At 38.3% G+C, this 27,008-nt stretch overlaps 1 protein-coding gene across 1 annotated transcript in view; it reads left to right on the top strand.

Annotated features, from left to right (window-relative positions):
* Positions 1-1,119: 1,119 nt before the first annotated feature.
* LOC149226398 (rhomboid-like protein 19) overlaps positions 1,120-27,008 on the top strand; it is a 98,714-nt gene continuing 72,825 nt past the window's right edge. Inside the window, exons 1-3 of the mRNA XM_089377478.1 lie at positions 1,120-1,340; positions 5,924-6,048; positions 8,812-8,872. Coding sequence (XP_089233604.1) covers positions 1,299-1,340; positions 5,924-6,048; positions 8,812-8,872 — 228 coding nt within the window. The 5' untranslated portion in view covers positions 1,120-1,298. The remainder of the gene's footprint in view (positions 1,341-5,923; positions 6,049-8,811; positions 8,873-27,008) is intronic.

The raw sequence follows: 27,008 nt of genomic DNA, 5'->3' as shown, positions 1-27,008 counted from the left end.
TGAAGTATTTTCATCTTTTATAACTTGTTTTTTTGGAGGTTACGTTGCTAAAGAAAATCTCTCAGTACTTTTCCTCATTGTGAAGATGGCACCCAACGCAAACCCTATAATCTTCAAGGTAAGAGGTTGGTAAACAATAGAGCTTAGTATACTCATTAACAATTTAACATACCACTTAAGAAATTGAACTCAAATTGGAAGGATAATAACCATTCCTCCCAATTGCATAAACTACACTTAATTGAACTCTTCTATGGCTTATGTCATAAAAAATATGTATGTTTATTTTTTTATTTTTATTTTTATAAATTTTAGTGAATTTTGAACTGTATCCCTTATCCCATTTTATAAAATAAATTATGTAAATTTCTCCAAAATATTATAAATAGATTTTGAAATTAAAATTAATTTCTTTTATAAAATAAAAAATGATTTACATTTTAATATATTATAATTATATTTTTAAAATTAAATTATTAAAAAACATTTTGTTGCATTTCAATATATTATTATTTTAAAAATTAAAAATATTAAAAACTTGTTTTTAACTTATATGCAAGTTTAAAAATTCTCTATCCCATCACATTCAATGAGAACATGTTTTGCACCTAACATTCCTATGTTGTAAACCACAATGAGAATAAACCTACATGAATCATAAAACTCTATGAACCTCATTTATGAGCCAAACCCAAGGTATCATTAATATCTTTGAACCTCATTTATGAGCCAAACCCCCTTTATAAGGTATCATTAATATCTTTGACCTTTTAAGGCATCATTGATATCTTGACCTTTTTTCCCTTTGTAATTACCCACAAGCTCACTTTCAAATTATACTCTTCTACTATTTTATCTCTTTTGAAATGAAAAAGTAAATCCTTAATGTAATGTAGATAGACAATAAACACTTGTAACCATATACAAACATATACACCATTAACAATGTAAATACAAAAAAAAAATATTGCCCTAACATGCTTCCAACTAAGCCCATATCTGGCCCTTACCTTATGACACTAAAAAATACATACTCTACCATAAATACTCGAACCAGGTGCAAATCTTGCCCTTTACCTTATGACAAAGTCGTCAAACACATATCAATGAAGGTGCATAGTCAATCTATATTAAGGCGAGGTGTTTTATATAATTCCTCACCCTCTTTTTCCAACATATATGCGCGATCTTCATGAAACATTGTTAAAAAGCAATACTCATGAAAAGAGCAATTCAAATAATGTAGGCGAAGCCATTCTGATTCGCTGAGATTTCTAGCAATCTCCGGGTGTTTAGATATGGAAAGGACCACGATGAATATTAGTAGATCCCTGCCAGGAGTAAGTAATTCATTTACATCGTCTTTCAAATTTTGTACTTACCAGTATGGATCTGTTGTCATGCATATTTTTAGTTTTTCGAATGGCTTATTCACTTTTAATTAGCAGCACACACGAATCGTGGGTTTAGAAATCTGAGCATTTTCGTGACGAAATGTTTGTTTGGTTGTTTGTTTTTCCATGGTCATTACTTTTGAAACCACCCATCACTAGAAAGTCCAAGATTTTAGCAGATTCCATGCATTCTGTAATTGGGTTAGAGCTCTGTAGATCCGAGAAAATCAAATTACCCAACTTTCAGTGATGAGCTTTTCTCTTTTGAAAATGAAATGCCCAGTCCAATGGGAACTATAAATCCCATATTTAATGTTTTATGGTTCATTAGATTTTTGACACGGCATCAGAGATAGGTTCTGATTTGCAGCAGTGAGTTTACAATGAAATGATATAATTGGATCTGCAGATTCCAGATTCCATTCTGGGCGTATCACCCACATGTCATATGAAGGAATGGCTGCAACTGTAAAACAACTTATCGTTGAGGAATTTGATGGAGAAGATTTTAGTATCGGTTAATTCAAGATGAAAATGATTCCAAGGGAGAAATATTGGTAGAGTGTTGTAAGTGGCTAGACTGTCAAACTGATGGAAGGATCAGTAGAATATAGGGACTTCAAGAGGTGAGACAGTTATGATCTTATTGAACCTTAGAAACTCAACTACTCCGTATAAATCATACTGAGTTAATCAGCTGATGCATGTTTGAGTAGGGCCTGCCTTTTCCACATAGGTGAAATGATGAAAATTTAATGTTTAACCCCCTTAAGGAGCAGGTGATTTGGAGACTGCTTTGGGTCACTAAGACCACGATAAGTGAAATCCTGAGCGGGTGAACTGTGAAAATTTGTTAGCCCTGGTGATGATGACCTTTCACACCATAGTGAGAATATGGGGGACTAATAAGCATGAAATTATGTTTGAGTCTTGATCTTTGCTAGCTCCAAAAAAATAAAAACCTAGAGATTTTTTGAGATGTGTGTTTGAGACAATAGATGGTGCAGGCGAGTTATATCTGTGTGGGGAAATTTTCAATTTAGACATGAAAGAGCGCAGTTCCATGACCAAAACAAATACAGTCAGATCATTAGTTGATTAGTTGGCTTGATCTGGTTAAATGAATCATGACCTTGCTTAGAAGCATCATTGAATTGTACAAGAAGTATCTTGGATATCAGATAGATAATCTCACAACGATTATGTTGGTTGGACTACAACAAAAAACAAGGCATAAGGATACCAAAAATTTAAAGAATGAGAGTTCTCTTTTATTTTTGGGTAAAGATGCAAATAACTAGTTACAGAAATAAATGACTCAAATTTAGGTCATAATATGTACATGAATGCCAAAAGAAATTGGCTGCTGATAGAGCAAAAGAACAAACAAACCACATTTATGCTGGTGGAACTATTTGTCATTGCGTTGTTTGTGTCAACTGATGTAGTAAAACAGGTTTAGTGCATTGTTCGTGTCAACTGAGATAGTAATACTTAGGCTTATTGATTTCAATGTATTCAACACACGACATCTTACATAGAACACTTTCACCGAGATTTTGTTTTTTTGGGAGTGAAGTGGACATGATGTCAAAGAAAAAATGTAGTGTACTTGTTTACCTATAGAATGATATCTTCAAGATTTGCTTGTAACAAGCCCTATAAAGATTTTGTCATTTCTTGGCAATATATTAGATGAAGGTTTCAATATTGAATTCAAGATTAAAGCATGTAATTTGATAAATAAAACAACAGTGCCTTTGTCAATAGATGCTTAATTGTCTCGGCGAAAGTGGAGTGTTGTTATCACCCCCACTAGGGTTCAAGTTTCTCAATGACATGCTTGTGCGTGTGAAAATGCTTGGAGCTAGGTGCAAGTCTTGGATGACTTTAGTGGAATAGATAGCCATCATTTGTGGCTTCTTAGCTGAAGACTTTCCATAGCATGGTAGGACATGTGTTTCATCTAGAATAAAGCAGTAGCCACTTACTTGTGTTGATCAAAAGGTTCAACAAAAAAGGGAAAGTTGTTGCCAAGGTAATTTGAGAAGAAAGTCTATATAATGCTTACGGCTTTAGGGAATCAAAAGGATAAACTACATGCCCATCATGCTTTTTGAGAATAACTTGCTACCTGCAATAGAACAATGGAGAAAGAGGAGTAAGAAAGAGAAAATTCAAGTATTCGAAATAGAAAATATACAAGTTTACAATAACTGGAAAAAAAGCAAGAATGGGCTTAGAGCCTACCTCTTCAGCTCTCCATTGGTAGTTGAATGTAACTATGGAAGCCTTCAGTCTCTCTTCCAAACTCTTACAAATCTGTTCGTTAACTACTAGTAAGAAACCCACTAAAGCCCTACCCAAGATGAGTGAACTGAGAAATAGAATGAGAGCAAATGGAGTGAAAGAGTGTTTTGACTTTTAATCCATCAAGGAACCATAGCTCGGACTTATTTTACGTCTTGGAAGCTTGCCTTAGTTCCTACAAGCACCCATAAACCAAAAAATTGCCTTGGTTTATGGGAGCAATGAGTGAGTGCCTAGGGAACATTTTTAAGGTTTAGACAGATGGGACTCGGGAGTGACACTCGTGAGTGCTCCTATAGTAGGGGGTGCTCGCCTGCAATATAGGTCCTAATACATGTGAAAAGTGCAACAAGTAGTCATGGCAAAGGCTTGGAAGTTTGAAAATGGTGGCAAATAGGTCCACACCGAAGTTAAGGATTAAAGTGTGAACAAAATCTAACACCCCCACATGATAGGAAGTCCCAAACATCAAGGGGCTAGCTTGTGCAACTTAAGAAGTCTACCCATTGTTGTCGTGGTAGCTCTTCTTCTCTCTTTAGGTTTTCTCTTCTCCAATTCAAAGGGGGCTTCTGTAAAAGGTAGGATTGCTAGGCTATAGAATGGGGGCACAAGGTGATTTAATGAAAAAGTTAGCTGAAGCAAAATGGGTGGTAGTTGTAGTATATGAAATAGGATGGCAATGGAAATGGGACAAGGACAAAATAATTAAATGAAGGACAAAAACATGGAATGAAAAGCGATTGAAGGAAACCAGTGCCTATTAGTAATAGGCTAATGGAGTCATAAGGTATTGCATCCTATAGTAGGGGGCGCTCGCCTGCAATATAGGTCCTAATACATGTGAAAAGTGCAACAAGTAGTCATGGCAAAGGCTTGGAAGTTTGAAAATGGTGGAAAACAGATCCACACCGAAGTTAAGGGTTAAAGTGTGAACATTATCTAACACCCCCACATGATAGAAAGTCCCAAACATCAAGGGACTAGCTTGTGCAACTTAGGAAGTCTACCCATCGTCTCCTTGGTAGCTCTTCTTCTCTGTTTAGGTTCACTCTTCTCCAATTCAAAGGAGGCTTCTGTAAAAGGTAGGATAGCTTAGGCTATAGAATGGGGGCACAAGGTGATTTAATGGAAAAGTTAGCTGAAGCAAAATGGGTGGTAGTTGTAGTATATGAAATAGGATGGCAATGGAAATGGGACAAGGACAAAATAATCAAATGAAGGACAAAAACATGGAATGAAAAGAGATTGAAGGAAAGCAGTGCCTATTAGTAATAGGCTAATGGAGTCATAAGGTATTGGATAAATGAGAGAGCTAGTGTGTCTCAAATAAGTTAATAACTACTTTGAGCAGGTCATATGGGAGAAGAGGCTTGTTTACTGTCTTCCACAAATTAGCAGATAAAGAAACTATTTGATAGATTCATCTTTAAAGTGTATGAGCCTTATGTGATACATTTGAACTTTAAATATTTGCTGGAAATGGGTGGTAGAAATTTAGTCTTGGAGGGCTAAGATTTCCACTCGTCAATCAAATTATAATGGTGCGGTTTTATGGCTGTAAAAGTGTTGCAAAATTGCTAAATTATTGCTGAAATTGTGATATATCATGATGGCCCATAGTGAGCGATAATATTACTGGAAAAAGTTGCGATTTTTTCCAATTTTGAATATATCGTAATATTTTAAAAAGATTGTGATATATCAGCAATATATCACTTAAAATGGAAAATATTAGCTGAGTCAAGAAAATTTTGGATTTTTTTGCTCAGTTTGAAGAGGGAAGCCAAGGGATTGAAAACAAATGGGTTACTCATTGTTACATTTGCCTGTAATGGGGCTAGAGGGAGGGGGTTTCTTTAGATGTATGAAAAATAAAAAGGAAAAAAAAGAAGATTTTTGTATTTTCTAAAAGTTCACTGATATTTTCCAATATTCTTCTTGATGCTGTCGATAATTTGTTTTCTGGACACTCAGCGATATATTTCCTGACACAATGTTTGCAACATTGATTTGGATTTGCTTTACACTTATATTTTCTGCATTGGAACTTGGAAGTGCTGGTATTTAAGACTAAGTAATCTGCCTTGCTGTCTGTTTTGATATTTCAAATTTTTTAGATGATTGTAATTCTTTATGTGTACTTTTTTTTTTCTGCTTGCATATAGGTGTTGTCTTTATAATGTTCCTAATGCCTTTGCTCCATTTTTACTTGATGTCAGGGTGTTGGCCTCTTCACAGGTTTCACACGGCTCTCTAAAGGTCTTGCAGCGGTACTTGTGATTGGATATGCTATTACACAGATTTTTCCGTCCGCAGTTGAATATTTAGCTCTAGTTCCTGGAAAGTATGGTTCTATTCTTATTCTCAATCTCAAGGGGCTCTCCTAATATTTTTCACATTTTCTGCAGATCACCTTATTATGCAGGTTGATGCGGAATTATCTCATTGCTACTATGATGACATGCATATATATAACTGCCTGCCTGAAGCTGCAGATATCTTTTTCCGTAGTTGCAAAGGCTTGGCCTAATTAGGTTCCATAGGAGAACAATACCTAAAATTCTGTTTCACGATAGATTCTCAATTAAAATATGAAATTCTAGTACAGAAGTATAGGTAAACCAATTGAAATTCTCAATAACATTATGTCAGGACGTGTACCATCCAACTCATTGAACTAGTCAGTCAGTCGAGCATAGTTAGTTATTTCTTACCTTTAATTGGGTATATTAGATGTTTGAAACTTTGACCAAATAAGAAGTGCCAATATTAGTATAATGCCATAGAATGCCTATGCTGAGGCTTTAAATGAATTCTTACAGAACATGGCCGACAATACTCTGATATAAATGCCTATATGTAAATCATGCAAAATATCTTGACCAGATAATAAGTGCCAATGTTGCTAAATGCTATAGAATATTTCTGCTCAGCTTTTAAATGGATTTGTACACACCATGGCCAATACGTTTAAAGTTTATGTAAATACTTCTCTGTGGATCATGCAAAATAATTTTTCAAAACTGTAATATTATTAACTAAAAGTTACAACAAAAGGCTGCTTTGATCATCCTTTATATTACATCTTGAGCTGCTCTAACTAAAGTATTCAGGACTTTGGTTTCCCCTTTATGTTTGAGGATTCTGGCAACTATGACGCTGTTTGTACCTTGTGAAATATGGAATCTTTGATAAATATCTGCCTTTAAACTTCTTTGTAAATTGGCGTCTCTCAGACATCTCAGGAGTAACTCAATTCTTAGAAGTCATGGCTCAGTTAGGAATATGGGTTCTAATTTATAATTAGATTTAAAGGTTGCTAATTAGGTTTTTTTTGTGTGGAAATGTGTTAGCTAGAGAATTAATATGAATCTATGTTGCATTGGAACATATCAGGGTTCGTTGCTAGACTGTTGTCAACACTCTACCCAGGTCTAAAGCATGTTGTTGCATTTCTTAGGTCAGCTGAAAATGCAAATCCAATTGATTTGATTGATGATAGTGTTTAAACTTTATTGTGCTATTGTTTTAGGTTTCATTCTTTGTGAGTTGCAACAAAGTTCCAAGAAACTGAAATAGAAGTCCCATGTAAAATGTATTGATTGCTTTATACGTTACCTTTTATAGGTTTAAGATTGAGAGGGAGAGTTTTATAAAACCTTTCTTTTCAAGTTCTACTTTGTAGTGTTGTTTAGTTAATAAATATTTATTGGATTTTTTTGTTTTCTTTTTCTAATTTTAAGATTTTATTATGCCATATCAAGTGGAAACTTGCCAAGGTTTGCATAGGTGAAGGAAGATGTGTTCAGTAATTCAAATAAAAGATAGTAATTGTAATATTAGTATGCATTTTTAACTTGTTGACTTAGATTGAATTTCAATTTACCCTCAACGAAGGGGGTGAAAACAACATAAAGTGCCTTCTGAAGAAGTGAAATCAACAATAAAAGAGATCCGACCTTCACAGAGAGGTCAACTGCTACATTGATGCTACTCTTAGCACATGCTACAATAGAAGAGGAGGGTGGCTGCCATAAAAGGAGAAGTTTGGCCTGAAGTTTCTGCTATGAATAGCCATAACTATCACGAAGAAGATACATGAAATGACGGGGAAATAGGTGGCCTCCATGAGTATATATACCCATAGGTCCTTGGTAATGCCAGGTCTACTATGATACGAGGGTAGCTACTTTAATTGCGGGCAGGCCAACTTGTCTTATATGTATGCTGGCAGGGTTCTGTGATCTTATTGGAGAATCCTTTATTTGGAAGGCCATAACTTCTCAAATATGACATGAAGTTCAACACTATTTGTTTCTCTATATGTACGAATATAGGAAGTCCTTTTGAGTGGCAACAGTTCATAGTTCATACTTTGAATCAGTATTCAGCAAGTTATAAACCTTCAAATTGAATGTTCATAACCAATCATTGTTTTAACTTTTAACATATAAGAATTAGTGTACATATATTCCTTCGTTCTTCTGAAATTAGTCCTTTAGTTAGTATTTGCATAATTGTGGTATGGCACAAACCAGTTTTCAGTGGTTTGTGAACCTTTATCTGTGGATGTGGCAAGTGGGGTTCAAGACATTGCGTGCAAAGTATTATTGTTTTACAATATTACTATTTTCTTATTTACCTTCCTTTCTTCTGCTGTTAGTTATATTTATGCTATCCAATAATTATATACAACACTACCATCTGAGAATCATGAAGTGCATTAGAATTTGAGATTGGTTTTACAACGACATCATTTAAAAGTTAAATACAATGGTCGTACTGGAAATGGGATGATTATACTCCCCACCATCTTTCTAGTTTTTATCTTCAAGCTTCAGCTGAAAGTCCATGTTGCTTTGTCATTCATAGTGTGTGCTATGATCTATCTTCTATTAGGCATGTTCTGCACTTCACCTCTTCTTGCATTTTACATCAACCATGCAATCTAATAGATGGTGTATTCAATAATATCTTTCATTTAATTGTTATACATATATTTTTTGTAGAGGTGGGTTGGAAATAAAATTAGAAAATCTTTCTGATGTTTGATGGTATATTATCTTGTATTTAGTACCATGTTCTGACATCTATGCTGGCTTTGCAGGACCATCCCTTTCGCATGGAATCTCATAACTGCAGGCTATTTAGAGCAATCACTTTTTGGGGTAATTTTGATCAGTTTACCTCCTGAACAAGGCGATTGGCTTTTCTGTTCCATGTCTTATTTCTTTTTTCTTTTTGTAAGGCTAGGCATGAGTTTGTATTGATTAATCTAAAAGAAACTTACAGTCCTGTCTGCTGCTACTGGAATGCCACCTGGGAAACCAGACCAGTAGCACAGAAATAAAGCTTTTGTCCAGACTCCATACCATTAGGGAAAATGATATCCACTGTTCAAAAGTGATAAATTTTTTGACTATGTCTAAGCTGTAATGATAAACCTGATACCTATCTAAAGCTAAAGACAAAGTAAAAAGATTAACATCTTAAGTAGACAGAGTCCACCTGAATGGTGGCAGAAGGTTCAGTATCTTCTTTAGAATTTGAAAATTCTAAGTCAGTTATCTTCTTGGCCAGTGTTGAAACCTTGTCATCCGGTTTTCTGAGCTGTCTCTGAACCCCATCAATGCAAAGAAGAGTTTCTTGTTGAGCCTTAGACCTCTCAATGAGAACTTTCCCCATGATAGTTTTCAGTTGCCAGTTAATATCTATTGTTTCGTTTGGTTTTCTGAGCTGTCTCTGAACCTCATCAATGCAAAGAAGAATTTCTTGTTGAGCCTCAGACCTCTCAACTAGAACTTTCCCCATGATAGTTTCAGTTGCCAATTAATATCTATTGTTTGCATATAGTGGGTCTGCCGGGTACGGGTGTTACCAGTCTTGGGGATCCAACTATGAACTTCCTAGATGTCTGCATCAGAAATGAACCTTCATTCCACTGTGGTTTCATCCTCAGCCTGTTGAATTTCTTTACGGATTTCCAGGGGAATCACAGAGGTGTAAATAGCTACAGAATGTTGTGCAGCAGCTTGAGCCCTTGATGAGGAGGGAGCCTGTGACCCCCTTCTGCTGGAGCCCTGATGTAGCCTAGGCATCAGAAAACACTTGGCTGAGGGATGGAGCACAGAGATCACAACAGGGAGGAACAAAGATTGCCTCGGTCTGCAGAGGAGGGAGGGAGGATTTTGTGCTTGAAAAGGAGAGTCAAGAACCAATGCCCTCACCAAAAATTCACCATAAACAGCAAGAGGGAGATGGGAAAAGAGGCCCATACCCTCAGCCTTGATGACTAAGGCGAGATTAATCGAGAAGAGCAGACCCCTGGAGGGGTAGTAAAAAATAGGATACCACACATACAGAAGATTCCAAAATTCATAGACTTAAACAGAGACCCAACAGGAAATGAACCACTGAGCATAAACCAAAAAGGAAAAGAAAGAGATTTCTGACCTGAAGATGATGAGAATGCCAGAGGACCAAGCCAGAAGTGGATTATCCTGAAAGGAGGAGAAAGGCAACTTGCCTGGCAAACATATGCTCTGTTCCTCACTACGCAGCTATCAAACCTGAGCCTAGTGATGCCAAGTTGAGCTATTCGATGTTGCATCTTGAAACAATGAAGAAAAATCACCTCTCACTCCCCTTCCCGGCAGCTAAACTTCCACTGAGACCAGAAAAACCGTTCAATAGAATAGCAGTATCCCCCAAATTGCATACATTTCCTTCCCTTCTTAAACTTATTTCCCCCCGGCAGTGCAGCAAAATCCCCCTGCGGTCATGATGACTAGGACGTAGCACAGAGTACCAACACGAGAGGACCAGAGCTCAAAGGCTGCTAAACCGACAAGCCATCCACCACCTTTCATTACACAGTATATTGCTTTTGAATGGAGCACATTATCATGAGATGCCAAGTGTGTGGCATTATGTCGAATATACACCTCCCGTGGGGAGTTCCATGCCTTATTCTTTAATTGCCAGATACAGCGATTTGAAACCATAATAATGTCAAAGCTTCTCTTCAGAGGACGAAGTTTACTTATTTAAGAGCTGTTGATTGTAAACTTTAAAGTTTTTATCTGATCTTTTCTCTCAAGCAATGTACTGCTAGGTTTAGAATGTCCTAAGTATGAGATTGTGGTTGCCACTTCCTGTACTGTAGTCTCCAGAAACTTTTCCTAGTAAATTACGATTGAAAGACTGCAGTGCTGTTTTTAAGATGATATATAATTGTTCATCTGTGTTAACCTGTAACACTGATAGAAGGCTTAAACATTCAAGTAAAGCAAAAACATGCTACTTTTGGCATGCTTATTCTTCGCTACTCTTACAAAAACCTTAGAATTTGGTCTAATTTCTGAAGCAAAATCTGCAAGATCATTTCTGCAGGAAACTCAGTGCAGTTTGTTGCATTTTAAGTTCAGTATACTGTTATGGATGTGAGAATTTCAAGTTCAATATACAGCTCAAGTATTTTTGAGACCATTGGGAAAAGAAAAGTAGCAGAACCTAAAATCTAAGGTTATGCTTATTTTCCTAGACTATTTTCTCATATTTTCAAAGAGTATACTTTCCAGTTACAGGGATGAAACAATTGAACAGAAGAGACAATGGTCTATGAAAATGTCAGAATGTCTATTTGTATGTGTCCAAGCAAGTGTATTCCGATTTCACCAAGAACATTCTAATTCTGATGTTACCCCTATTATTTTATTAATATTGAGAGAAACGAGTTTATCACTTGTTCGAGATAAAATGAAGTAAAAAAGGGATCATCTGTGATGTAAGTTGTAACTACTTGTGTAATATATATTTCTCAGTAACTAAAAACTGCTTTTATATTGGTGCTACAACTACAAAATGGGGTGGATCTAGCCACTTCCTCTGTGCAGTATTAGTTCTTGCCTGCTTAAATTTGTACTTGAAATGCCGGTCCGAATTTCCTATTTTGTATCTATTCCTTTTCAGGATATTATCATGAAAGTTTTCCATTACATGTTTGCCCTTTGTGGACCAATTGGGGTCGTCAAAGTACCGACAAACTTACTCTTGCTTAAGCGCTTGAGGGTGGGACAAGATGTTTCCAAACATTTTGAGCCCCAAGGGTTAGCTCAATCGGTTGAACCATCTGCCCAAGACATGTTGCTGATGGGTAGGTCATAGGTCATAGCCTAAAGGTTCAAAGTGGTTGAGTCCTTGGGGTTACTGAAGGGTGTTTGAGCTTCTCCATTTGGATATTCCTAGTAAGAGAGGGGGATCCTGTGAGGTTTTCCTTGGAAAAAAAAGATCCAAGTTTTGGAGCAAAATAAAATTTTAAAGGAGAAGGTGTTGATGTTGGAGTTTATGTCTTAATTATTTTTAGAATAAAGTCATGTTTTGGTTGCAATTAATTTGTTGGATTATAAAATAGGATTAGAAATAGATGAGCCAAACTTATGACAATGGGATCTAACTTTCCTTTGAAGGAAATGCAAACTAATAAACAAATTTTAGTGATAGTTCAACCCATAATAATATTTCAACCTACATAAAAGGATCTAACCTTCTTTTGAAGGAAATGCAAACTAATAAACAAATTTTAGTGATGCTAAGTTCAACCCACAAGGTTTTTCCAAACAACAAACATAAACAAAAAGTGATCTATGATTGTAACTGCATAAGCAAGTGATAATGTTCTGTCTAGAACTAGGACTCAATGGTGTCAATCGTTGATTCATAATTTTTTCATTTGCATTCCAATGTAACAAGGACTACTTGATTCTGTGTTTGAACGAGGGAGTGATAGTCTTTTTATTGCTACAAGCTAGTCTTGCCTTTTTTGTGACAAGATGCTTCCTATTATCATTGCGTGGCAAATGTACCCTTCTCCATTTTGAGGGTATTACAATGGAATGTCTCTAGCTTTCAACAATCTTGTTAATTTTAGGTATGTTTTATGCTTAGAGCAATTTATTTCAATTTTCATAGTTAGCTCAATATCTTATCCAGATTAGCAATCACATCATTATTAAAGTAAATTGTAGATAGAACATAAACATAAATCGCAAAAGACAAGCCAAGACAAGAGGACACAAGATGTGGTGCTAGCCAGGGACAAACCCGAATGTGGGGAACCCTTGATCAATTCTTCTTATATGTTCTTCAATAGTTCAACAAAGAGAGAGAGAGAGAGAGAGAGATAGTACATTTACAACAAAAGTCAACACTTTGACTTATCTAAATAAGAGCAAAGATCATCTCTAAGAAGATGGTACATGAGATAGCTGAACTCAGTGGAAGACATGATGCTTCAATTGATTCTCCAAGGTGACTCCTTGTGCTGCACCTCGTCATCATGCCGCACCTCACTGTGCTGCACCATGCTGCACTCATCATCACTAAGCTGGACCACATGACCATGCTGCACACATCATATTGCTGCACCTTATGCTGCCACTGCTGTCCCATGTGCCATTGTTGCACCATGCTACTATAGCTGTCCCATGTGCCATACTATACTAAGCACCATGCCTAGCTGCCCCATTTACTCGCTGTATCTTGCTGTTGCTGCTGCACAATGTGATTGCTGTCCTATTTACCATGCAGCTGTCCCTTGCAGCTCCATGCTTGCCACTGCTGCCTAGTTGTATTGTTGTAGCTGCTGTCCCTAACAGTCGTGCTATCCCAATTGTGCCATTATTGCACTATGCCATTGCCATACCTTGCTGCTGTCCCAATAGCCTTGCCATACCTTGCTCCTGTCGCAATAGCCTTGCCATGCTTTGCTGTTGTCCCAATAGCCTTGCCATACCTTGCTGCTGTGTCAAGCCACCAATTTGGCTCCCACAGACTGCCCAACAATTTGATCCAAACTGACCCAAAGAACGAATCCAACACACATCACAATTGCTGCTCCAAGTCTGAGTTACTGTTGTAATGTCTGTGACTGGTTAGGGCATATTTTCCTGCTGTAATAACCCTTGATCAGCCACCAAAACAACCCTCCTTGACTGTGGCCTACTCTTGAAGAGGTGTTGGCACCCTTGGCTGCTGTCCTGGGCATAGATAGCCCCTAAACAACTCCACACTGCCCTCCAAAGAGAGTTAGGACTTGCGGCCCACCTACAACATCATACGCTGCCCTTCCTTGCACCCAAGACACCTCCACGCAGGCTGAACCAACCTCTCCTTGCCTCGACCCTCTAGGGAGTTGTCTCGACCTCCCCTCATAGCAATTTGGCCCTCAAACATACCCTAGAAACAACCCTAAAACACCACGATGTTTTGTCCCTCTTTGCTGGTTAGGGCATCCTTAAAACAACAAGTTAGGGAGCCTCTTTATTGCGGTTAGGGTCACCCTTGGGACAATGTATAGATGAGAGTAGTCTTCCTTGATAGCGTAGAGGATTAAGGCATCTCTTCTTCACAACATGACTGCATCTTCCTTGCTAGGGCATCATTTAGGACTGCGTTTAGACTTCAAGCTTTAGGCTCCTTCCTTACTGCGTTTAGGGTTTCCTCCTCTTAGACTTCTCTTCCACTAAAACCTAAAACAAGTGGAGAGAAATCAAGAGTGAAGTGTGTGTTCAAATGACTATCAAGTCACCTCCTTTTATATACTAAAATGTTGAGCACATGTGGGGGTTATTTGATTGTTGGCCGACCTTGACGAATTGTCCCATAACAAAAATAAATTCATATCTCCATGAATACTTATCTGAATCGGATTATTGTTAGATCAATCCTACACCTCGATGAGAGAGTCCAAGAAAAATATCAGCTACCATAAATAAGATGACCCACATGGAGTTTGGCCCTAGTTGCCAATTTTAACACTCCCTCTCAACTAGGGAGAACTCCATCTGCTGATCCATTTGTCTGACTGTACCATATCTGCCATCAGTGCTTTACACTGCTCTGCTCTGTTCTGCTGAACCATGAAGAAGAAGAATTGGTCGAGAATGTCTCATACCATTCTCCACTGACCCGAAGTCAGTTCCATATGAAGAGAGTGTGTCATACCACTCTTATTGATCCCAGATCAGTTCCAAGAGAGTGAGTTATGCCACTCTTACTAACCTGAAGTCAGTGTCATTGATCCCAGATCAATATAACAAGAGAGTGTCTCAAACCACTCATACTGATCCCAGATCAATGGAGGTCATCCTAGCATAGGGAGTACGGTAGATACAGTGATGTGTCCATCGATAGTACTACTATGGTCCCTAACCCCATTTCCTTGCTCATTGGCCAGTTGAGAGGTAGGATGCCTCGACAGTAGAACCATTCATCCTGTCCCTAAGTCGCCACGGGCTATCACAGGGGAAGGTTGAGCCATTCACCCTGTACATAACACACCATTAGGGGAGGTTGAGTCGCCCTGTGGTCGCTTGTTGCTCCAAGAAGTACCCCAAGTCCCCGGGAGCTCTCAAAGCTCAATGCATGCATCATGCGGGACCCTCATAAGTAGGTCTCTCAAAGACTCCAAGTCGTTCAGGAAAGTCACAAATTTGACCTTTCGCTAGAGCTTCGACAGAATGTCTGTGACCTGTACATCAGTCTCAATGTGATGGAGCCTCATCGCTCATCGATGTACCATATCCCAGATAAGGTAGTATCTGATGTCTATATGCTGGAGCAATAATAGAATACAAGATTCCTCAACAATCGAATCCCCACCTGGTTGACACAGAAGATCACGGTGGTATCCATCATGTGTACAAACAACTCACTGAAGAGCTTCCGCAACCAGGGAGCTTCACACGAGGTCATTCTCGTAGCTATGTATTTGGTCCCAGTGGTGCTCAAAGCAACCGTCTTCTGCTTCATGCTCATCCAGGATATCGAGCAGAACCCAAAGAGAATCAACACTTAGAAGTGCTCTTGAGATCCTCCACACTGCTTGCCCAGTCAACATTCGAATAATCAAGTAGCTTCATATTTCCGGCAGTGTATCTCAATCTATGAGAGATTGTGCCTCTAAGATATCTCAGAAGATCCTTGGCATCAATCCAGTGAGGCTCAACCAAATATGAGCCCAACATGTTAACACATAGCTTCTAAAAGTTAAGATCCATCGAGGTAGTCGCGGGCTTGCAGTTTACCATTCCACATCCAAAATTCAACTCCGTCTTACTTCTGCAAATGAGAGGGTCTGCACCTATCAGAAATAGGTCGTCCTCAGAAGGTATGAGAGGTCTATCATACACAACCTTAGAGCAATGGTTTGGACCGGCTTCACTCCTAGTGAATCTCAGCTTCATCAGACAGCTATCAGTCCTCTCATACTAAGCTCGGGGTGTTTTGCTTCAAGCCATAGAGGGCTTTCTTCCACCTGCATACATGAGATTCCTGATCATGAATCTCAAACCCCTCGGGTTGTTCCAAACCTGTGGACTAGCTACATGAGGGGAATGGTCCCCTTGTAAGATTTTCCTTTGGTACATCTTAGACATGTACCTTCATGCTCTTCTTGAATTCAGGCATCCCTGTCACCAATGCTATAGATGAGATATGTCAATTTACATGATCCCCAATGGACCATCCAGCAACCTGATACAAATTTCCAACCCTGAACCCATGAGTAAAAGCATCTTTGAAAATTCTATTTTCAAACACGTACCTTTCCATCGATGAATGCCACCCTGAAACCTTTGACTTCCATTGCTGAAATAGACACCAGGGTCTTCTTGTGATCAGTTACATAAAGAGATTCTCGTAAATGAATTGAGTTACCCTCATTCAATTCAGAGGTAATATTTCCTACACCCTTTCTGGGATAGGTGGCATCGACTCCAAGTATAATCCCACGATTGTTTCCATCTCTACCAAATTAGAGAGAGCACCATTCTATCTGATGATGTGCCTTGAAGCACTACAATCAATAAGCCAGATTCTCAAAGAGTTTGAAGGAGAGGGCCAATACAAGATAACGCTTCTTATCAGAAACAACATTTGATTCTTTAGAACTGGGGTTCCTTGCTTTCTTGAAGAGTCGGTCATTTCCTTGATGACCTGCATTGCCTGTCATTCCTCTGATCATTTAAGATGTCCTTGGAATGATTGTTATCATCATCAAGTGATGTGTCCCTACCATTCGGACACTCCTTTGCATAATGGCTAAACTTATTACAAACAAGGCATCTACCTTTCCTTCCACCCTTAAATTCAAACTTCCCATTGAAGTGATCTTTAGGTAGGCCATCAGAAGCTTCCGCTGCGCCATTCCGATAATATTCTCTGCTTCGACTTTACCCTTGGTGAGTTTGAAGAGGGATGAGGAATCCACTGATACTATTGTCCTTTCCCAACTGTGTTCGGTGATTACTCTTTCACTCTTGCTTGGGCTTTGTCTTCACCTCAGTTTGATACCATGTTAATTTTAGGTATGTTCTATGCTTAGAGCAATTTATTTCAATTTTCATAGTTAGCTCAATATCTTTTCCATATTAGCAATCACATCAGTATTAAAGTAAATTGCAGATAGAACATAAACATAAATCGCAGAATACAAGCCAAGACAAGAGGACACAAGATGTGGCGCTAGCTAGGGACAAACCCCAATGTGGGGAAACCCTCGATCAATTATTCTTATATGTTCTTCAATAGTTCAACAGAGAGAGAGAGAGAGAGATAGTACATTTACAACAGAAGTCAACACATTAACTTATCTAAATAAGAGCAAAGATCATCTCTAAGAAGATGATACATGAGATAGCTGAACTCAGTTGAAGACATGCTGCTTCAACTGATTCTCCAAGGTGACTCCTTCACCTATCATTATGCTACACCTCGTCATCATGCTGCACCCATCGTCACTAAGCTGGACCACATGACCATGCTGCACAAATGATACTGCTGCACCTTATGCTAACACTACTGTCCCATGTGCCATTGTTGCACCATACTGCCACAGTTGTCCCATGTGCCATTGTTGCACCATACTGCCACAGTTGTTCCATGTGCCATACTGTACTAAGCACTATGCCTAGCTGTCCCATTTGCTTGCTGTTGTTGCTGCGCAATGTCATTGCTGTCCTATTTACCATGCAGTTGTCCCTTGCAGCTCCATGCTTGCCACTGCTGCCTAGTTGTATTGCTGTAGTTGCTGTCCCTAACAATCATGCTATCCCAATTGTGCCATTATTGCACTATGCCATTGCTATACCTTGCTGCTATCCCAATAGCCTTGCCATAACTTGATGCTGTCCCAATAGCCTTGCCATACTTTGCTCTTGTCCCAATAGCCTTGCCATACTTTGCTGCTGTCCCAATAGCCTTGCCATACCTTGCTGTTGTGTCAAGCCACCAATTTGGCTCCCATAGACTGCCCAACAATTTGATCTAAACTGACCCAAAGAACGGATCCAACACACATCACCATTGCTGCTCCAAGTCTGAGTTACTGCTGTAATGTCTGTGACTGGTTAGGGCATATTTGCTTGCTATAATAACCCTTGATCAGCCACCAAAACAACCCTCCTTGACTGCGGCCTACTCTTGAAGAGGTGCTGGCACCCTTGGCTGCTGTCCTGGGCATAGATAGCCCCTAAACAGCTCCACGCTGCCCTCCAAAGAGAGTTAGGACCTGCGGCCCACCTACAACATCATACGCTGCCCTTCCTTGCACCCAAGACACCTCCACGCAGGCTGAACCAACCTCTCCTTGCCTCGACCCTCTAGGGAGTTGTCTCGGCCTCCCCTCACAGCAATTTGGCCCTCAAACATACCCTAGAAACAACCCTAAAACACCACGTTGTTTTGTCCCTCTTTGCTGGTTAGGGCATCCTTAAAACAACGAGTTAGGGAGCCTCTTTACTGCGGTTAGGGTCACCCTTGGGACAATGTATAGATGAGGGCAGTCTTCCTTGATAGCGTAGAGGATTAGGGCATCTCTTCTTCACAACATGACTGCGTCTTCCTTGCTAGGGCATCATCTAGGACTGCGTTTAGACTTCAAGCTTTAGGCTCCTTCCTTACTGCGTCTAGGGCTTCCTCCTCTTAGACTTCTCTTCCACTAAAACCCAAAACAAGTGGAGAGAAATCAAGAGTGAAGTGTGTGTTCAAATGACTATCAAGTCACCTCCTTTTATACTAAAATGTTGAGCATACGTGGGGGTTATTTGGTTTCTGGCCGACCTTGACGAATTGTCCCATAACACAAAAAAATTCATATCTCCATGAATACTTATTGGAATCGGATGATCTTTAGATCAATCCTACACCTCTCGATGAGAGGAGTCCAAGAAAAATATCAGTTGCCATAAATAAGATGACCCACATGGAGTTTGGCCCTAGTTGCCAATTTTAACAAATCTAGAATGATCCCTTTTGTTGAGAAGCCATGGGTATCTATTTTGCCAAATTTGCGTAGGACTTGTAGTTAGCCCCAACCACGTGCAATGAACTACTTACATGGGTGAGATGGCACACAAGGGGGTGAAACGTGTCTCTAGGGAACTTGAACACTGTTGGGGGTATGAAACGCCCCCACCTTAACAACTGAGGAAGACCTGTTAGCATTCTTTCCTTTGAAGTTTACTCGATCACTTAACTTTTGAGTTGAAAGTGGTTGTGATTTTTAATTTCAATCTCTTCCACTAGATATGTTCTTGAATCTAGCTCTAGGAAGCCATAAGAAAATTGACTTGAGAGTGCGATACTATTTGAAAAAGCTATGTTAATTCCTTTGCAAGGTGTCAAATTGTTGTTTGGCCTTCTTGTGGACCTCTTTTCCAACTTTAAAACTTGCAACTTTTCTAGTCATCTAAGGGAGTGTCGTGGGATCTCTCAACCTAGGAACTTGTTGGCAATCCCTCTAGGTGGTGGCTCTTTTGACCTCACAACTTTATTGTGATCTAGCAAGAGGTGGTTGTGGCAGACAACTTGTTGGTCCTTTAAATGCTACATCCTTTTTTACAAGTTTTGCAACTTCAATTATGAAAGTGTAATCTCAACAACCTATATCCTTGTAATTGTTAATGAAATTAGGTCCTAATATACCAAATATTTTCCATTATTTGTACTTTCCATTGGAATTGTTCTAAATGCAAATTCAAATCCCTTTAAATTTTATGCACAACAAATAAAAGTACAAATTTTCAGCTATTTAATTCAGACATTTGCGGCATCTTGAATTTGGTAAACCATACTTTTCACAATTCGCAATTGAATTGAGCCTAACTTAACTCCAAGAGGGAGATGGATGTCTCTTGCATTATGTCCTGATTACCATCCTCATTTTTCTTGATGATGCGATCCGTTTGGCCTCCTTCCTCAAGGGACTTCAAAAATAGATTGATGCTTATGATGGCTTCTCTAATCTTAGATATTTGATAGTGAATGAAAAAACTAAGGTTGTGGTTCTCAATTGATCTAGGAGCTTTGGAGTCGACTCAGATTTTTTCTTTAGAAAATACGATTAATGTGCATGAGGTTCAGTTTGAGACAGAATTTCTTGCCCACGCTCAGTAAACATTTTTTTGTGATTGAGTGACAATGCATTCATATACATTTTCCAAATATTGTTGGAAAATTACACCTTCCTGATATGATTATCGATACCACAATTCTATATAACTTCAAGATATGGGGTTTGTTTTCACTCGGATTAGCAGTCTTGGCAAGGTGCTAAGTGGTAAGCACATAGGAGATGCACCCACTGTCACCTCAATGCAATCTCTTCTCACTTTAGGCCAACTCCTACAATGCCACATGGGGTATCCCAATCTACAGTGACATATTTCACCAACAATCTTAAAATACTAGTGCCTAGAAACACTAAGCATGATGAAGTGAGGAGTTAAATATGATACACAACTGCAGAAAATAGATGCTAAGTTTGATATATGATACACAACTGCAGAAAATACAAACCAACAAACAAAACTCACAAAATACTCAAGAAATGGTTATCTTTGATGCTTGAGAGTGAGGGAAGGGTACAGATACCAAGTGAGATGCCTTATCCTTGATTGGCATTTGATTTGTAGCCTCATTTGGATAAGCTTGCTGCTGCTCTACACTTCCAGATTTGCAAAATAACCAGAAAATGCATAAATACAAGATTTGGAGTGTCCTTGAAGCAACCCGGAATTGTGGAAACACACTAGGATGATGGATCCTTGGGTGCTTGAGCTTGGGGTCTGAAATATGAGTGAAAATAGTAAAATACAACCCACTATGATAAAAATGCAAATAATTGACAAGTTGCACTAAATCTGATCCAAACTTGCATGAATTAGGGGTCCAAACTGTTGAGAAATCTGGAGGCTTATGAATTAGGGTTGATTTCTCTGTCATGATAATTACTTGTGAATTTGTTGGCTTATTTATTAAATTTATGTTTTCTTCTTTCATCAAGCAATTACCAAAAGTACATAACATGAAGATCACAAAAGAAAAAAGAACACAAAGATGTAGGCTCTCCAAGCTAGGGCCAAAACCCCACAAAGGGGAAAACTGAGAAAAATTCCTCTTCTTATAGAATCAGATCAAAGTGAGAAATCCAAGACCCAAGACCATGACAAATTCCAGCCCTTCAAGAAGCGAAGTCAAGCCCTCTCAGCCACAGGAGATAGCATTAGTTTCATCCACAATAACTCACATTATTTTCAGCTCATATGCCATAGGTAACTCGTGTTTATGTCAGATTATCTGCCACAAAGAACTCACAAATTTTCTCAAATAACCTCCAATAGAAAGACTAGCATCATCATAGAAAACTTGCATAATCTTAGATCCAGGAAGCTTGCACTTCTTTGCAGGTGCGTGACCTCAGAAAATCGCAAATCCTTACAAGAACATAGCCTATGAACTTTGCATGTATTTACTAATGTGAAGACCAAGTATGATGAAAAATGGTCCAAGTATTTAGTTGAATGTGAAGATTAGATCCTTAGATCCAGAAATGAAATGCATTGAGGTTTTGTAACATACTTGTAAAAGTTTTGAGAGGAAGACTCTAGGGTATGTGTTAAAACCATAGCAAAAATTGATTTGAGACAAAACCCTAGGAATGGGTGTTCTCGCTAAAAGTAAAAACCTTAATAAGGGGGATCAAGGAATGTCTAGGGTTTATGACTAGAACCCTAGAAATACACTCTTGAGAAATCGTGGAAACCCTAGATTGACTGAATTGACATCATTCTTTTGTCTATGTATATCTTGCTTGGTTGTACTTGCTAATGAGAATTGCAGGCACACAATGAAGGCTGTGAAATTATGGAAGTAAGATGAGAAAGAAGGAAGAACAAATTAAAGCAAGACTTGTGCTTGATGATGATTCCTTGATATGATGGGCATGGTGAAAAGAGGGAGATGTAAGGACCTTGACGATATTGAAGCTTCCAACTGATGAGTTCATTCTAGGAACACGTTGATGATTGAAAGTTGTAGCATAACTTTATTGCAGTATGAAGATAGAATGTGCAAAGGAATGTTGACTTTAGAGGGAGCAAGTAATAGAATTTGACATGATGCCTTAGAGGTTATTATGATCTGGTAACTCTGATATTGATGATCTGTTTGGATATGACTTGGCTCCCTGGTAGGACATATTGCAAAAACATGTGAAGAAGTTGGAAGAAAAGCTTGCTTGATGATATAGTACTAACAACTGTTTGATTTGAAAGCACATGGATTGGATGAACATTGATTTTATTTTTGGAAAGATGATGTGACTTATTGATGAATATGAGGCAGAACCTTGTAAAATGGCATGTGCTGACAAGTTTGACTCCCTGAAGATAAATGGATAATCTAGTTGATGACAATGTTGCATAAAAGATTGTCGAGATCCAGGAAACTCGCGGGAGCCAAGAAACCCTGTCAAGAAGTATGACATGATGATGCAAAGGAAAGGAGGAACCCTGCAACTATTGAAGATATCCATGAAGAACTAGTAGTTGATGTATTGATGAAGACAAGCTAAAGAGCTTGTGGTTATGACTTCCCAATTGAAAGGAAGTAAGGAATCTCCTCTATGCTTGAGAGGGAGTAAGAAGTCTCCTTAAATATTTAAGGAGCAAGGATCTATTCCCTAATAAGAGGGAATGAGGATCTCCTCTCTGGTTGAGAGGGAGTGATGTCAAACATCATATTCTCCATGTGTCATGCACTAGACCAAGACTAATAGCCGTAAATCTAGTGAAGGCACTAGGAGGGAGAATGGAGGATTGTATAAGCATTTGAGATTAATACTCCTCGAGGATATAGAATCCAAGATAGGAGGTAATCTCGTGGACCAACACTCTTTGAGGGTGGGACAGCGTATCCAAGATAAGATTGGTCGAAGAGGACTGGTATTCTTTGAGGATTGAAAATCCAAGAAAATAATAGTTCTAAAAGGACATACCTAGTGAACATCCAGATGGGGTATGTGCCTTAAGAGGTAGTGTGGTTTCTCATGTAAAGCCTCCTAGCATTATGCTTTGATATAAATAGAGCTTGTTAGTTAAGGCCTTGCTATGTTGGTTATGATGATGCTTAAAGATGGCTTGTCAATCTGATTCTTCTTATGAGAATATTTCAGTTTGCGAGTATCCTTGTACTAGGTGTACAATTATGAATACCTCCCTAGTTAAGAGGGAGTGTTGGAGAATGTAACTCGTTTCGGTCTTCATAATTTGTACCATTATGTATTTTATGTAAAAAGCAAAAGAAAAGAAAAAGAAAAAATAATATTATTTTTTTAGACAAAAGAGTCAAAGTCCTATTTGGACCTGTTGTAAAGAAAAAGAAAAATCAATTTTTAAATATGTAATTTTGGGTCAAAAACCACTCTAGGTCCCAAGTCGGCCCTGCCCCAATGGTCTACTTGTCAAGTCGGCCCTGCCCCAATGGACATGTCTATTCGCACCGCTTTGGACTGTATAAATAGAGGAAGATGGAGCTCATTTGGACACACACACTTGGATGATCTTGGTTTGAAAAATCGCAGAAAGGATAGAGATAAAGAGGAGGGCCAAAGTATGAGAGGAGTTTCTTCTTGAACTGGAATTTGTGGAAATTCTACCTTGGTAAATCTCTTGTTGCTGGTCTCTTACTGAATGAAATGCTAGGAAGGAGGTTTTGACTTGGCATCTAGAGGGTGAAGTTTTCTGTGGTCATGGTTCTTGGATATCTCATCTGATCTAATTCTATAAGAAGAGGGGTTTTCCCATTTGAGGGGTTTTGCCCTGGCTTGGAGCCTATATCTTGTGTTCTCCGTGTTCTTGTGATCTTCATATTTTTACATTTGGTAATTGCTTGATGAAACAAGAAAAACATAATATAATAATGCTCTAATAAATTCACAAGTAATTATCAAAGAAGGAGAAAAACAAATTTAATTTGCACACCTCCCATTTCTCGAACACTTAGGAGGCCCAACAACTTCCTCTTCTTGCTCAATGTTCCTCTACTTTGGCCTTTTCACCTCCAACAACTAGGCAAAGGTGGATGGCTCCCTTGATTTGGTCCAAAACTTGCTTGTATTAATGGATGAAGACTTCACTTTCCTTTCTTATGAGTTTACCTTGGTCTATTGGAGTGACATTGATTTGAAGTGATACTTTACTTGCTCATGAGATGTGCCACATTACTCCTTTAACCTCTCATGGCTACCCCAAGAGAAGTATGGAGAAAAATGCTTTAAATGGCACTTTTAGGACAGTGTTTTGCAATGTTCTGCCTAGTTTCTAGGACAGGGAAACACGACAGCGGGGATACACACAAGGGGGATGTATATAAGCAACTCCAAAATTTAGGGAAATTTTGGGGAAACAGGGGGGGGGGGGGAGTGTCAAAGTCATACAAAAATTATAAAATTATTAAAAAATTAATATATAAAAATAAAAAATAAAATCCCAACAATATGTCAATAACCAAGTAAATAGTAAATCTTAATAATTATGAAATGTGCATCTAAATATTATCATCATTTCGTATTAGACTATTAAGATTTACTAGTATATTATCATAATGATTATTTGATATTTGACATTTCTACAATCATCAATGTAAAATTGTAAATCTAAAAGTAGATTAGTAAATTGAATCCATCATTTGACATTATGCAATGTTCCATCTAAATTCATCATTTGGCAATGGGCATTAATATTATGCAAGGTACATCTAAATTGAATTAATCATTTGACAATTGAAATTACACAATGCACATCGAAAGTAAATTCATCATATGACAATGACATTATGCTAACATCTAAAATAACCATAGAATACTAAACTAAAAGTAAACATAGAAAGCAATGAAATACTAGTAAATCTCTCAAAAAGTACTAAATAATAAATCACAACTCCAATCCGGTGGCTCCTGTTAGTTTTTGTGGCATCGGATGTGTTCTAGCCACGAAACTTTGTGGAGAGGCTAAAATGAATGAGTTCTCCAAAACCTAGAAATCGTTTCTAGAAATTCCACCCAGAAGTGTCTCAATTAGATTATTAACCAATTTTTTAATTATTTCCTAAGTCTAAACTTAGGGAATATGGTTAATTAATCAATATTAATTGAGATGTGGTAAGAATTATCTAGAAACTCACACGGATCGACAGGGAATCAATTTGGGCCATCGATTATGTTTTAATCTTGGCTGCTGGTGCTCCAACAAAAGATTATAAGAAAAAGTCGATGGGTAGATGGAGGACACATGAGTGCAGATACTCAGTTGCCCAGGCAGATCAATTTTCTCAGTGGCTGAAGTTCAACAAGAGAAGATAGAGCCAGAGGGTGAGTTGCAGGGGAGAGAGAGAGGGCATCAACAGTAGTCTGAGAGTGCAGGATAAATTCTGGAAGGGTCAGCGTGAGAGAGGACGCAGTTCATCAGGGCACTGCACAGAGGATGACACAGTGAGACCAGCGTAAGGGCAGAGGGGTCGTTTCGGGGTTAGAGAATCGCTGTGGAGAGTGATAAATTTATTACTAAATTTCTCTCAGTGTTTCTTTCTCTATTTTTGCTGTCCGATATCTTGTACATAAATTACTGCTGACGAATAATAAAGAAACCCTCATTTGCTGCACCGATTTTCCCACATTGGGTTTTCCGGGGACATTTGTCCAAAAATAATTGTGTTAATATGCTTATATGTGTGCTAGCATTTCTCTAATTTTCCTCGCATTTATTTTTCCTCAGTGTTTAATTTGTGAAGGCTGCAAATAATTTGTTTAATTTATTTAACAAATCGAAGAGATAATATCAGTGACTGCAGTAGGATTCCAGAGTTAGGAATTTTCACTGCTCCAAGTCACAAAATGAAAATCGCAACTCTAATATGACAACTCCAAGTCACAAAATGAAAATTGCAACTCCAAATGTCTCAAGCCCCCGGTCGATGGTAAATCTGAATCACAACGAATTGCAGATGGAAAATGTCGAGCAGCAGTAGTAGGAGAAACTTAGGTGGCAAGGTAAAATTTTGAGCGACAATAGAAGGAAAATGTTGGGTGGCAAGGTAAAATCGTAGGGTTAATGAGAAATGAATGAAAAATGTGAATGATTATGTTTTAAAGTTTTAATTTATCCTTTAGTTTTTATTCTCATTTTTTAAAAATTATATTAAAATTTGTAATTTTTTTTTGTAAGCTTGGCGGGACTACATCTTCATCATGTCCAATATATCACCCCGATTGGGGCGGCGAATTGAACCGGTGACTTCACATCAAGGAGTGTCTTAACAGAGCACCCGATCACCATCTATCCAAGACCCCATGGACTAAAATTTGTAATTTTTAAAATTATATAAAAATTGTAATTTATTATGTTTTTAATTGTTATTAGCAAAAAAATTTTGGGGGATGCTTTTCGTCACCAGGAAGAAGTCCCCTCGGAGTTTGCCCAAGTTTCACCAAAAAAGGGGATGTGGGGAAACATTCCCCCAAGAGTTTCCTTGTCCTAGAAGCGTTGGTGAGCGAGGAAGTGTGTCCCCCACCCTGGGGGGCGTGTCCCTGTGGAATACTGGGAACATGCTTTTAATAGTTTAACAAGGCGTCACAGATTAAAATCTGTGTCCCCCTACACCACAGTGGTGCAGAAGGATATTCCCTGGAGTCAACGCATGTGACACCAGTGACAAATTTCAATTTTGCAATAGGTATAGAGCATACTTATTTACTTATTCAGAGAATGTAAGGTACTAAATTACCTCATGTTAGAATGTTTAAGTACTGTTATAACGTTCAATTCTACATCTCTGTTAAACTGAGTAACAACATCGCTGTATTGAATCTCTGTTAGTTTGTTAAGCATTCAGTTTAAATTTAACTTCACATTGCTGTCTGTTACTGTTTGACAATAATAACACACCCTTCTCTTCACAAATAAATGC

This window comes from Pinus tabuliformis, chromosome J (assembly GCF_031772625.1).
Source record: "Pinus tabuliformis cultivar Carrire ecotype Pingquan chromosome J, CPIR1, whole genome shotgun sequence".
NCBI lineage: Eukaryota > Viridiplantae > Streptophyta > Pinopsida > Pinales > Pinaceae > Pinus > Pinus tabuliformis.
The sequence above is the reverse complement of the archived record's forward strand: the minus strand, read 5'-3'. Positions and strand labels throughout refer to the sequence as shown.